The sequence below is a fragment of the Mus caroli genome, chromosome 15 (genome assembly GCF_900094665.2).
Source record: "Mus caroli chromosome 15, CAROLI_EIJ_v1.1, whole genome shotgun sequence".
NCBI lineage: Eukaryota > Metazoa > Chordata > Mammalia > Rodentia > Muridae > Mus > Mus caroli.
Window position 1 is genome coordinate 6883174 of NC_034584.1, and position 13859 is coordinate 6897032.

The 13859-nt window shown below is 41.0% G+C and overlaps 2 protein-coding genes across 6 annotated transcripts in view; one reads left to right on the forward strand and one right to left on the reverse strand.

Annotated features, from left to right (window-relative positions):
• Nucleotides 1–553: 553 nt before the first annotated feature.
• On the reverse strand, nucleotides 554–10228 carry Brix1 (biogenesis of ribosomes BRX1). Of its 2 annotated transcripts, XM_021183510.2 has the most exons (11): nucleotides 10048–10113; nucleotides 9057–9146; nucleotides 7453–7564; nucleotides 5908–5951; nucleotides 3981–4051; nucleotides 3649–3698; nucleotides 3479–3552; nucleotides 3304–3354; nucleotides 3074–3175; nucleotides 1186–1314; nucleotides 554–969 (listed from the first exon to the last, which is right to left on the reverse strand). In XM_021183510.2, exons 2-11 carry the CDS (start codon nucleotides 9072–9074, stop codon nucleotides 700–702), a joined length of 921 nt encoding a protein of 306 aa, XP_021039169.1. In that variant the 5' UTR covers nucleotides 9075–9146; nucleotides 10048–10113; the 3' UTR covers nucleotides 554–699. The 2 variants fall into 2 exon arrangements, with proteins under 2 accessions (XP_021039169.1, XP_021039168.1); XM_021183509.1 differs by lacking the exon at nucleotides 9057–9146 and having other exon boundaries at nucleotides 10048–10228.
• A 102-nt stretch (nucleotides 10229–10330) lies between these two features.
• The window catches only part of Rad1 (RAD1 checkpoint DNA exonuclease), an 8366-nt gene continuing 4837 nt past the window's right edge, over nucleotides 10331–13859 (forward strand). The window contains exons 1-3 of one of the 4 annotated variants that reach the window (XM_021183341.1): nucleotides 10331–10587; nucleotides 10784–11044; nucleotides 12420–12528. In XM_021183341.1, coding sequence (XP_021039000.1) covers nucleotides 10847–11044; nucleotides 12420–12528 — 307 coding nt within the window. In that variant the 5' untranslated portion in view covers nucleotides 10331–10587; nucleotides 10784–10846. The other 3 variants (XM_021183342.1, XM_029469397.1, XM_029469396.1) reach the window with 3 other exon arrangements.

Below are 13859 nucleotides of genomic sequence, written 5' to 3' on the forward strand. Positions count from 1 at the left end.
GCTGCCTTCTCTGCTGCCTCTCAAGAGCCTCTCTTTCCTCCCGCGTTGGGCATATCCTATTCTCTCCCATCTTTTTCTGACTCGTCACTTTGTCTGCCACATAATTATATATCACCTTCAAACAAGGGTGTTTCCTTTTACAAACTGATGTTACCTTGTTTGGGATTAATGGTGTGTCTGTATTCCAGCTCTCGGGATTAAAGGTGTGTGCAAAGGCTGAGCCACAACTAGAAAGTTTTTTTCAGTAAACACCACAATTTGGGAGTTCAGTGAGATCAAATATCCGTTAACAATCACATGTCGGCCTCTCAAGGCTTCATGAATTAGTGACTTCAGCAGAGAAAACTCAGTAAAATGACCATTTCCTCCACTCTGCCACCCACAAAAAAAAAAAAAAAAAATCTGTTCTAAAAGTCCCTAACATCTTGGTAAGTAATTGCAGACCCAAGTAGTCTGTTTGAATTTCAGCTTAACCAAACTGCAATTCTAAGCAAACAGGGCAAGGCAACTCTTAAGTGTGCTACGTGAGGCTCTGGAAAGAATAAAGTAGCCGTGAGTTAAGGTGCTTTTATTAGAAAAAGACCAACGCTGACTTCAAGATTTCAATTTTTTAAATGGTGCCCTAATTAGGCATAGCTAGTTCTGTGTACTAAACGTATTTACACATGGAATACAAAACAAACACAGTTATCCTCTGGTTCACTTTGCACTCCCTCTGCTCATCTTCTGTTGCAGTTTCCGATGCCTTTTGTAAATCCGTCTCTTCCTTGCTTTCAGATCCACTTTAGGCTCTGGTTTCACCCACTGTATTTCTACTGGCTTCTCCTCCGCTGGTATAACAAACACGTCCTCAGTGGGGTCACGTGGAAGGATAGTCTTTGGTTCTTTCTTCCTCAGTTTCTGAACATCTTTGACTTGCTGTCTCTCTCTGTACTTGGCAGCTGTGATGGATCTTATGACACGCCGATGCTAGACACAGCAAAGAGGAGATGCTTTGAATTAAGGCATTCATTGTATGTACCCTCACCAAAATCATTTTAAAAAGGAATTTGCAGAAATGTGCAGCAAAACAAATTTAGTCTTACGGGTGGTAAAGCATTAATTACAAAACTACTTTGGCTAAAGAACTACAGAATCACAGACTAAAACAAAACAAAACAGAATCAACTAAAACCCCCAGCTTACCATGTTTGGAGACTGGTAATGAGGATTTTCATATAAGGTTGGTCCTCCAAAGCTTCCCTGAAAAATCTTTATGAGATTTAAAACAAAACGAGGTCCTATTTCCACTAGAGCAGCGTCTTCTTCTATAATCTTCAACAAAAAAGAAACATTCCTTATGGTTTGGGTATATTGCCAAAAGGTAAACCAGCCACAACTTCATTACAGTATGCTCTAAAACAAGCACAGTACACTTTGACTCTCAGCACCGAGGCAAAGGCAGGTGGATTTATGCCTCGTTTACATAAGTTCCAGGCCAGTCAGAGCATAAAGGGACCCTCTCTCAAACAAATAATTCAAAACAAAAACAAAATAAAGCATAAAACCAGAACTGATAATCTTCAAAGTGAGATGCTAAGAACCTGGAAAGTGGTAGATCACGACCCTTCTTAAACTCTGTTACTAGCTCAAGGAACTTATACAAAAACTACGATTTTCTCTTTTCAGTGTTCATGTGTGTGCGGTTTACATGTTTACTGGTGCATGTGCATAAGTGAAGGCTAGACAGCAAGTACAGGTGTTGTTCTTCAGGAGCTGCCCACATGTTTATATCCATGTATGTTGTACATGCATGTATGTGTGTTGTGGCACACACATGCAGAAGTCAGAGGACAATCTATAGGAGTCAGTTCTCTCCTTCTACCTACCACATGTGTCCTAGGAGTCAAACTCAGGTCGCCAGGCTCCATGATGAGCATTACCAGCTCATCCATCTCACACTCCACTTTGCTTTTAGAGATGGCCTCTCACTGGTAGCTGAAACTTGCAGATTTAACTTTGTTGGGTAGCCAACAAGCCACTCGGATCTACCTGTCTCTAGCTCTCCAGATCTAGGATTACAAACACGTGCCACTTATGCCTCAGCTCTTCATACTTACACACAAGTACTTCACCCCTCAGTGGTTTCTTTTTAACTGTAAACTCTGAATTTGTTTCATATCTTTTTTCTTTTTCTTGTCTTTATTTTTATTTATTTATTTATTTATTTTTTGAGACAGGGTTTCTCTGTGTAGCCTGTCCATCCTGGAACTCACTTTGTAGACCAGGCTGGCCTCGAACTCAGAAATCCACCTGCCTCTGTCTCCCAAGTGCTGGAATTAAAGGCATGTGCCACCACCGCCCAGCTTGTTTCATATCTTAAGTCTAACAAACACTAACATTCTTTTCATTTGTCCGTTAAGACAGGGTCCTCTCCATACCCTTGGCTGTTCTGGAACCTCCCGCCCAGTGCTGGGAAAGCACTCTTATTAACATTCTCAATAGACCTAGTCTCCCAAGTCAGCAGATATGACTGATGCCGTAAGACATCTTCTATAAAACATGCAGACAGGAGTCCGCGTCCATCACCCACACCTGAATGAAATCTTGTTCTTGCTGTTCTTCACTCTTCTGCACATTATGACAAATTACTGCTAGAGATTTCTAGAAGCCCCACTTCCCCTGATTGAGGAATCATCTCATGACTTAACTAAAAGTTATTACTGTAGCAATTATGTTTTTGTAAGCCTTAACAGCCTCCGACCCTCTCCCTGATATATTCTAACCTTTCAGGAAGAGAAATAATGAACTGTCCTTTACAGGACTCAGGATGGGCTAGAACCAATCAGCACAGAGTTCGAGTCCACGTTCTCTCTTTAAATGACTAGAGCAGCTTGTTACAAATGTTGTATGCCACATCAACTGACAACCAGAGAAAGAAGCAAGTAGAGATCACTTCAGGTATGTGGCAGCAATCACTTGCCACAAATATTAGAAAGAGAAATGGAGCTACTTAAAAGAATACACATTTGCATTGTCGGTAATGCTACATATTCCCAAATATTTAAAACATGAAAAATAAAGCAAAGCCAACCTGGAAGTTCCGGAACCATATCCTGTTATCCAGAATGGTGAACGTAAACACGTGGTCCACAAACGGCTGACTCTTGGGATGGTATCGTGGTGTACTGAAGATCTTGTTATAAAAACAACAAAAAGGTCTGTTAGTTTTTCATTCCAAGGCACAGCATATGTTTTGATGTCTAAGTCAAATGTGCTTTGTCTATTATATTCCTAAAACTATTTTCTAAGAAAGATAATTACCTGAATTAAGAATTCCTTTAACAAAGCATAATGTGGCAAGTCATCAAAAGCCTATAAATAAAAATATGAACACATTACTTAAAATCAAGAGTAACTTCTTTAAAACTCACACACACACATATTTTCATCCATTTAAAATAAGAAAGTTAGACCACACACAGAATGAGAAACTTACAGGGTCAAAAGACAAAAGGGGCCGAGAACCTTTCAAACAGTTTCCAGTCATCTTTAATTCAGCCAGGGTATGAACTAAAAAAAAAAAAAAGTAATGAAAAAGTTAAAAATTTTGACACAATTATCCAAAAACATTTCTAAAAATGTTCATCAAGAAAAAGTCAAACTTACTATTTTGAACCAAGAATTTGGCAGATGGACCATGAGGAGAATTTGAAAGCCTGAAATATATGAAAACAACTTTTCAAAAGATTAGAATGTACAGTGCAGCAATGTTCACCCATACCAGCAGATTATAAAACAGCACATGTCTATAGTATAAGACAGGACGTCTATAGTGTAAGTCTATAATGTAAGATAGCACATGTCTACAATATTCATGTTAAGTGTTCTATAGGGGCTTCAAATATTGCACAATCAAATGAGTTTGCTCCATTCCTTTTACATAAAAATCACATCCTGTTATAAAAGATTTATTCAATTTTATCAATATATTCTCTTACCACATATAGAGATCCTGCTTTTTCTTAGCTTCAAAGTAGATGCATTTGTTGCAATTTTTCATTTCACAGACCTAAAAAAAAGAAAAAGCAACAGATAATATAACAACAACTAAAGTAGTAAGTAAGCAAATTTCTTTTTAAAAACAATCTGTGTATATTTATTCACAGAATTTTATTTCCTTGTTGGCATTCTACTCAAGGTAAACTTGACATTCTATGCGAAGGATCCACTAAATCTCTTGCGTATATGGTATTCTACTTTCTTTCTTACTGAGCAGGTATCATGCAGCTCATGCTGGCCTTGTCCCTATCGGCTGCCACTTCCCACGTGGTGGACTGCAGGCTCATTAGCCTAACAGTTTAGAGTGACTGCTACTCTTGCTGTACTGAAGATCTCTTCTGCCTATAGTCCCATGCACAAACTATGATGACTGAAAATAACACTAGGGAATATGCGATACTAGAACTGTATCCCCAAATACAGATCTAAGAAAACCAAAGAGGGCATCTGATTACATTCCAGATGGTTGTGAGCCACCATGTGGTTGCTGGGAATTGAACTCAAGACCTCTGGAAGAACAGTCAGCGCTCTTCATCGCTGAGCCATCTCTCCAGCCCCAATATCCTTTATTTCAACCAACAGCTTTTCATTTTAATTTTATAACATTTAAATTTTTATTTACACAGGCATGTATTCATGAATTAGGGGATTGGTAAGCAAAAGTAGACAAAACCTATTTCAAAGTGACTTGATCAACATCTTAAAGATTTTTGTTTGTTTTCTTTTGTCTCTATGTATCACTAGCTATTCTGAAACTTGCTCTATAGCCCAGGTTGGCCTAAAATTCAAGAGATTTGCTTGCTTCTGCCTTCTGAGTGCTGAGATTAAAGGCAAGCAACACCATGCCCAGCAACGTGGTAAAGATTTAAAAAAAACATCCTTAGGAAACATAAAAGGGGACTCCGTGCTCTTCCAGAGGTCCTGAGTTCAATTCCCAGCAACCACATGGTGACTCACAATCATTTGTAATAGGATCTGATACCCTCTTCTGGTGTGTCTGTGTTTATATATACATAAAATACATAAAATAAATCTTGAAAGAAAGAAAGACAGACAAAAGCATCTTATTATAGTAAACTCAAAGTACTCAAGATGTAAAACTTGCCAACTTAAAAAACACATTTTCCTTTGATTCTGTTGCTTTTTAAGTTCTTTCTGGACTCTGTACTTACCTTCTCTACTGGACTGCTCTTCCATTTCTTTTTGAAGTCTGAAAGAGTAAACTGACAACCCCCCTTCAGGAGAACGCCTCTCAGAAAGGCTTTTCTAAGTCTAGCTCAGGAATGAAAAGTACAGTGCTTTAGTTCTTGTATCTTTACTAGAAAGTATAATCTCGTTTTGTCCTGCCTCCCTCATTGGAGCTCCCTGACACTGAGGGAATTGTTCTAGCTCTGGTCAACACTGTGGCCACAGCTTGTACAATAATGCTGTGTTACAACAACATCTGTGCCAAATGGCCAAATAGAAACCTTTCAGTAGCCAAAGAATTACCTTACAACTGTTTAGAAAATTTTGTTTTGAGACATAAGCTTAGTATCTTCAACAGCACTTTGAAATTTTAACATCTATTAACTTGTAATACCCAGAGAACAAATTTTCCCTGCACGTTTAATAATGAGAGTACTTTTTTACAACATGGGTTTTCTATAAATAACTAACATTTTTTGAAATTGTTTTATTTATTTTGGATGATAACCCTTGAGTACGTACTGTAAGTGTCAAGTAATACTAGTTATCACAGAAGAAAATTAACTGATAAATTAGTGAACTTAATAAAATTAGAATTATTCACAAAGCAATTTTTACAAGTTATTAACTTAAGTCATCTTCAGTTGATAAAATATTTGTAATTAATTTTAAAATTACCTCATTTATCACAAATAATTTATCTTTACGATCCATTTTAGTATCTATAAAGAGAAAAAGAGAAAGCAAGTAAATAACAGATTTCAAGACTACCTGACTTTGATTACATTTGCTATCTAAATAATTTTTTAAAGAGTGATCAGACCTAAAAACACTCAAGCTCTTCATAACTAACAAGGGGTAGGCAGATATGCAGTGCATACTTCCACTGTACGGGGAGGAACCCAGGGAGGCGAGGCACAAGCCAGGCAAGCACTCCCACTGACCTGCAGCCAAGCCCTCTTTACTTTTGCTTTCCAACTGCTCTCACTAATTTGCTCAGGCAGGCCTTGAACTTTCAACCTTCCAACTTCCAAGTAGTAGGAATTATGGTCCTGTGTGCCACCTGGCCTGGCTGAAAACTGAAACGTTTTAGTTAAGACTGTCCCTTGGGTAGTTTAGTGTGGTCTCAAAGTGCCTATGGAGATTCAGGATGACCTTCAGGTCCTGATCCTCCTGCCATCATCGCCCATCGACGACATTACAGGGAAGCACCACTATGCCCAGGTCCTGAAACGCAAATGAGGCCACCTATGCAGGCCTAGCTGGCCTGAACTCAAGAGACCAACCTCCCAAATGCTGGCGCTACAGGTGTGCCACCACACCTGACCAAAACTTAATTTTAACTTATGAAAGTATTATTTTGAATCAAAGCCAATTTTAAAATTGGTTTTGGATAACCATAGAAATGAAACACATCAATGAAAAATTGCAGTTAGTTTCAGGGATTGAAGACAGTACAGGCAATTTTGGCTTAAGAAAGACTAAAGAACTAAGCCATTACGTAAAACACAATCCAAAAACATCTCAGGAAACAGCCACACACAGCAGTGACAGGTGTCTCATCTCAAGAGCAAACACTTGTCACTAGCCTCTAAGACAGAGAGAACACTGTTAAGCCATGGGTGGTGGCACACATACTTTCAGTCCTAGCACTGGGCTCAAGTAAGCAGATCTTTATGAGTTCAAGGCCAGGGAAACCAAGGCTACAAAAAGTGGCCCTGTCATAAAAAAATTTTTAAATGTTCAGAAAGCAATGCAGGCCAGTCCTTCCTTAATATCCTACTCAAAACAGTTTATAAAATGTTACAAATTTTCTTTACAATGTGACACCCGAAAGAGTGAACTTTTGAAATGTGTGTGTGTGTGTTTCCATCAGTCCAGAAGTCACCCTGAAGTGTTTTCTTCAGATGCTGCTCACTTGTTTTTTGAGACAGGGTCCCTAAACTGGCAGAGAGGTTGCCAACTTGGCAAGACTAGCTTGCCATCAAGCCCCAGGTATTCACCTGTCTCCACCTTCTCAGAGCTGGAGTTATAAATCTGTGCCATCACACCCAGATTCTTTTTGGCAGTTCTGGAACTAAACTCAGATCTACTTCACTAAGCTGTATCCAAAGCCCTTGTATTGGGGTTCTTTGCCTGACAAAGCCGAGCAAAGAAGTAAGTATGTAATAAAAGGTTAAGCAGGTTTATACACACACAGTTTAAAGCACGATATTAAAGTACCTGCTTTAGAATGAGGCATCAACTTTCTCAAGTCTTGCATTAAGTGTCTTGTTCTGAAATTTATTCCTCTGGAAGAAAAGATGAGGATCCGCTCCTTATTTTTCCATTTGCCCTGAAAAGAAAACATTAGATCTTAACATTTTGTGCTGACCATACTTGGTGTGTTTCCGACAGTCTTCAAGTCTCCAATATCTGACATCATTGGTATACCTCTATGTAGTCCCAGCTAGGGAGGCTGAAGCAGGAGGAGCACTTGAACCAGGAAACTGAGGCTATCCTGGGAATACAGACAACTGTCCAAAACAGAGAAACACTAAAACAAAACAAACCACTTTCACCTGCCCCTCACCACCATAAGGATCATTTTCTTAGTATCTTTTCATTCTTAACTTTTTATTGTCTCCATTACAGTACCTATGTTCATTTCCAGGTTTTTTTTTTTTTTAAAGATTTATTTATTATATGTAAGTACACTGTAGCTGTCTTCAGACACTCCAGAAGAGGGCGCCAGATCTCATTACGGATGGTTGTGAGCCACCATGTGGTTGCTGGGATTTGAACTCAGCCTTCGGAAGAGCCGTAGGCTGCTCTTACCCACTGAGCCATCTCACCAGCCCCCCCCCCTTTTGTTTTTCTATGTTTGTTTTTTGTTTTGGATTTTTGAGATAGGGCTTCTATGTGTAGCCCTGGCTATCCTGGACCTCACTCTGTAGACCAGGCTGGCCTTGAACCCAGAAATCCACCTGCCTCTGCCTCCCAAGTGCTGGGACTAAAGGTGTGCGCCACCAGTGCCTGGCTTCATTTCCAGTTTTAACCATGTACCGAAGGGTAAGAAGTCTCTCTAGCTCTAGTAATGCATGCACTAGAGTAAAGCTTCAAGCTCGTCTGTGTAACACAAACCTTTACCAAATTTAAATCTGGCATATTTCCTTACCAACATTCCTTTCTCCTCTCCAGTCCTTCCATCTTTCTGCTACTTCATTTCAGTTCCTCATGCTCTGAAGACCCCTTTACCTCTACTTACTTACTTTCTTTCTTTCTTTTTTATTTTTTTTAATTTTTCAAGACAGGGTTTCTCTGTGTAGCCCTGGCTGTCCTGGAACTTACTCTGTAGACCAGGCTGCCCTCCGCCTGCCTCTTCCTCCTGAGTGCTGGGATTAAAGGAGTGCGCCACCATGCCCAGCTACCTCTAGTTTCTTATATAGACATCATAAGCACTACTAAATCTGTACCTCCTTACAACAATTTATAATGCTTACAAGTGTCCTCAAATCCCTGTAACTGATTATCAGCTGCAAAGCTCTTAGATGTCTGGCTTGCCCAGACAGAATCACCGCTGACAGCTAACTAGCCCCAATTTAATCTTGGTTTCCAAACCTCAAAATGACAAATACCCTCTAAACTACATGTTCACTGTTTACACCTCCACTGCCCAACACTGATCCTGCACATTCTCAGCTAATCAGCTGAGTTTAGAATTTCTAAACCCCCATTTAATGCCTTTGATGAATTTTTTCCATTCCCCACCTCTATCTTTCTAAATACATAAATTAAAGCCTTTTTTTGAAATTCAGCTAAAAGCTACTATTAGGGTGTTTCCTTACCACCCTAATAGTAGTCATTGTCTCATTAATTCCAATTCATACATCATGGTGTGATCCAGATTAGTTCCCTTCATGTTTCATGTCCAGCTCCTAAGAGAGAGCACACTTTTATTGAAAACTTTATGAATCCAGCTAATTTTCCTCAAAAGTCACTTTTATCCTTTCAGACAAAGGTACAAGATTTAACTGTTAACTAAAAGTGGGGTACAATGTACACATTTCCTTTCACTCAGTACTTGAGTACTACACTAAGCACAAAGGACTGACAAGTCTGAGGCAAGATTTCCTCCATACATATACCTTCCTTAAGGAGTTTTCAGGTGACTGAAAGTAACTCCAACAAGAACCTGCTGGCCTTTAGAAGAGACACGCAGTTTTCTCTGAAGCCTTCTTTCCTTCTAAACTCCAATATTTCTGGAGGAGCTCTTGTTCATAATCTCCTAGATGCTAAGGCCAGGGAAGCTCATCTTGGTATAAGTGTGTCGCACTGTTTAACACAGTAAAACTAATGGTCTAGGTTTCGTAGTAGTAGTAGTATCCCTTGAGTTAAAAGATCTAACCAAACAAGTTAGAGTCACAGGACAGTAGCTTTAAAGGCTTGGCAAATAAATAAATAAATAAATACTTCGGTAACCCTATGTGATACGGACCAAAACGGAAGGAATTTATAACTACACAAAAAAGACTCTGAGAAAAAAAGAAAAAGGAAAACGATTACCCTGGGGAGGCGGGGGCCAGTAACTGGAAGACAGGATCCTGGAACTAAACACCCATTAAATCAACTCCCTGTTAACTGGCTTTGGGTCTACGAACTGCTGTCTCCAGGAAGAAGACCATCTGCACGAAAATTAGACATAAACATTGTCCAGTCCCGTCCAGGGAACCCTAAGCTCAAGATCATGTCAAGTTTCGACTGGAGTCACTTCGCTGCTGCGGTGGCCCAAAGGTAGGTCAGAGCGCCGACTCCAACTCCGGGAGTCGGGCCTCTTACCTTGCAAACCGGACCTGGAATACGATCTCTATTTTCCTCCTCCGCCTCTTTGGCCACATCAGCCTGCTTAGCTGGCTGCCCGGCATCTTTGGAGCTCCTTTTTGGCTTCTTCGCTTGAACCTCCAAGCCCCCACGCCGCTTTCTCTTGGTCGCCGCCATCTCTCCTCGCCGCGTCGGTCGCTGTCTGCACTTCCGGTTCTGCCGCTCGCTCCGCCTTCCGATCTCTATGGTAGCCCACGTTAGGCTGTGAGTTAAGTCATCCGGCTCCAAGGCGCTCGCTTCCGGTCTCGAGGTAGACTCTCTAGGCACACGGCGGCTCGGTGGTGACGGTGGCCTAGGTGGTTGCATATCTGAACGGTGGCGGGAGCTGTTTGCCAGGCTTGCTAGCTTTTTGGACGCTCAGGGTGTTCTTGGGGCTCAGGGTGTTCAGGGTGGCAGGGGCTTTGAGGGGTCGAACGTCACCCACAACCTGGCGCCAGGGGCTCCCTTAGTGGCCGCTGTGCGGCGAGCGGGCCGCAGTCGCGTTCTCCCGCAAGCCAGGTTGGTGGCGCTCAGAGGTGCTAAGCAAGCCCGGTTACCCGCGCCATTTAGAGCTACCCTGTGAACTGCATTCTCCCCTCAGTGATAGGATACCGTAGTTTTGAGACATGAAAATAGAATGATCTCGATTTCGGCTCGGGTTGAGATCGCCAGTCCTGTCCGCACTGATAGCGAGGTTTGTTGTTCCGTGTCTCAGGTTTTCACACATCTTCCGGAAGAGGAGCATCCTTCTTGGAGCCGACGGTACCGTGGACCATCCATGCCTCTCCTAACCCAGTACAATGAAGAGGAGTACGAACAGTACTGCTTAGTGGCCAGCCTTGACAACGTTAGGAATCTCTCCACGGTCTTGAAAGCCATTCATTTCAGAGAACACGCCACGTGTTTTGCTACCAAAAACGGAATCAAGGTTACAGTGGAGAATGCCAAGTGTGTGCAAGCAAATGCCTTTATTCAGGTATGGGGGAGTGAAGACATTTTTTAAGCATTTCCTAATGAATGAATTTGGAAGGACTTAATTCAACAAAACTCAAGTTAGAGAACAAAATGTCATTACTTTTTTTTTCTTTCCTGCCAACAAATACTTTCCCCATCTTGTCTCACATAGATAACGGTTACTAGTGATAGTTTATTAATGAGAGACTCTTCTCACCGTTTTCCTCTTTTAATCTTTACACATATAGACACTTTCTGGTTTGACATAGTGGCACCAGATTTAATTTTCAGTAGTCTTACAACTGATTGAGTTAGGATGAGAACCCAGAATATTTACTCTTCACAGTATTAGTTGTCATGCACGTTTTAGTTTTTCCTCTTACTGGCTGTAATTTTTCCTCGGAGCATTTTCCCCCGAAGATAGAGTCTAACACATAACCCTGGTTACCTGGAACTTGTTTTATAGACCAGACTGGCTTCAAGTTCTTGCCGCCTGCTTCTGCCTTGCCTCTGCCTCCCAAGTGCTGGGATTAAAGGCATGTACCACCACTGCCTGACACTGAATTATCCTATCCTTAAGTGACTTTAGCTTTAAGGGATATAGGCACAAGACAGAGTTAGGGCAAGCTCACATAGGTGTTAAATTTAGATACAGAAATGAAGATGAAGAGCCCTTACTAGGGGGTGGTAACTTTGTGGTGTTTGGCTTTTTAATGTTTTTTAAAAGGTTTATTTTATGTATGTGAGTACATTGTCTTCAGACACACCAGAAGAGGGCATCAGAACCCATTACACATAGTGGTGAGCCATGTGGTTGCTGGGAATTGACCTCTACCTCTGGAAGAGCAGTCAGTGCTCTTAACCTCTAAGTCAGCTCTCCAGCTCCTGGCTTTTTAATTTCATGTGTATGAGTGTTTTGCCTGCATGAATGTCTCCAAAAGGCGTGTACCTGGTTCCTGCCAAGTTCCTGTGAAGAGGGTGTTGGATCCCCTGAAAATGGTTACAAAAGGATTTTAGTCACCATGTGGGTGCTGGAAATCAAACCTGTGTCTTCTAGAAGAATAGCAAGTATTCTTAACTGATGAGCCGTCTCTCCGACTCCCTTTTAATTAAAAAAAAATCATACAATATATTTTCATCATATTCTACCCCCTACTCCCTTTAAGAGCTCCTAAATGGGGCCCATCTTAGTGTTCCACGTTTAATGATTAAACCACTCAGTAGTATTCAAGTGGGGAAAGGTTGAACACTTAGTATGTCTTACTTGGGAATGAGGAATAGTCTCATGGAGTTGGCAGAGTATTGTTACTTTCTAAGCATAGAGTGAAATATAGGCGTGTGACTTTTCAGTTTTTAATATAATCCACTTTGATGTTTTCATGTTTGCTTTCTCGTAGGCTGACGTGTTTCAGGAATTTGTCGTCCGGGAAGAGTCTGTTACTTTCCGAGTTAACTTGACTATCCTTTTAGACTGCTTATCTATTTTTGGATCAAGTCCTACACCAGGTGAACCATTTTACTACTACTACTACTACTATTGTTGTGGCATAAAAGTATTTATTATGCTTAAAAAAATAGAAAATACAAACAGGAAGGTTTCTAGAATATAAGCTTTCTAATTTTTTTATCTTTTTTTTTTTTTTTTTTTTTGGAACAGAGTCTTATGTATCCCAGACTGGCCTTGAGCTCTCTGTGTAGCTGAGGATAACTTTGAATTTATCTTCCTGCCCTTGCCTCAAGTGATGAGATTATAGAGATAGGCAACCACTCATAGTTTTATGTGGTGTTAGGGATTGAAACTGGCACTTCATACATGTTAGCCAAGCACTCTACTACAGCTGAGCTACGGCCCCAAGCCCGCCAGTATTTTGTTAGAAAACTAACTTCTCAGGGCAGGACTAGTGAGGCCCCACCCCTACTGGAGATGCTTTTGGCAGCTGCTGGCCGCCAGGGGAGGGAAAAGTCATTTCTTTGGAACAAGTTGAGGAGTCCTAGGGAGGGAAGGATTAGGCCCTAATAATTAGGGGGTGCATTTGTATATATGAATTAAATTTTTAAAGAATAAAGGGAAACTGATTTCCAATTCATTTTCCTCCTAGTTGTTATAATCATAGGACATAAATTTTTTTTAATATTTATTTATTTATTATATGTAAGTACACTGTAGCTGTACTTCAGACACTCCAGAAGAGGGCGCCAGATCTTGTTACGGATGGTTGTGAGCCACCATGTGGTTGCTGGGAATTGAACTCTGGACCTTCGGAAGAGTAGTCAGTGCTCTTAACGGCTGAGCCATCTCTCCAGCCCCGGACATAAATATTTAAACTACCAGTTGAATGTTTGTTTTAGTTCTTTACGTATTTGTGAAGGTATTTATTCATCTTAGGTCATCCTAATATGCAAGGTATGTTATTACCTTCCTTTTTGCTGTGAAAAGAATGACTGACAAAGCAGTTTTAGGGTTTATTAATTAGGCTCACAGTTGGAGTGTGTAGTCCATATGGCAAGGATGAGCCTGGAAGCGAAACAACAGCACGAGGTGGCTGGTGGCGTTGTGTCCACAGGCAGGAAGAAGAGAACAGCTTAGGTGTCTGTCTTCTTTTTATCCAGTCTAACACAGAAGCTCTTAAAATGGTGCTACCTGAGCTGGGCTGTGGTGGTGCACGCTTTTAATCCCAGCACTTGGGAGGCAGAGGCAGGCAGGTTTCTGAGTTCAAGGACAGCCAGGGCTACACAGAGAAACCCTGTCTCGAAAAAACAAAACAAAACAAGAACATTTTAGCCAGGCAGTGGTGGCGCACGCTTTTAATCCTAGCACTTGGGAGGCAGAGGCAGGC

Coding starts and splice junctions, on each gene's coding strand:
- Brix1 (XM_021183509.1), bottom strand. CDS start 10,206: ATGGCGGCGACCAAGAGAAAGCGGCGTGGGGGCTTGGAGGTTCAAGCG. Junction 5,952..7,452: donor GATGCCTCATTCTAAAGCAG/GTACTTTAATAT, acceptor TTCTCTTTATAG/ATACTAAAATGGATCGTAAA. Junction 3,553..3,648: donor CAAATTCTTGGTTCAAAATA/GTAAGTTTGACT, acceptor TTTTTTTTTTAG/TTCATACCCTGGCTGAATTA.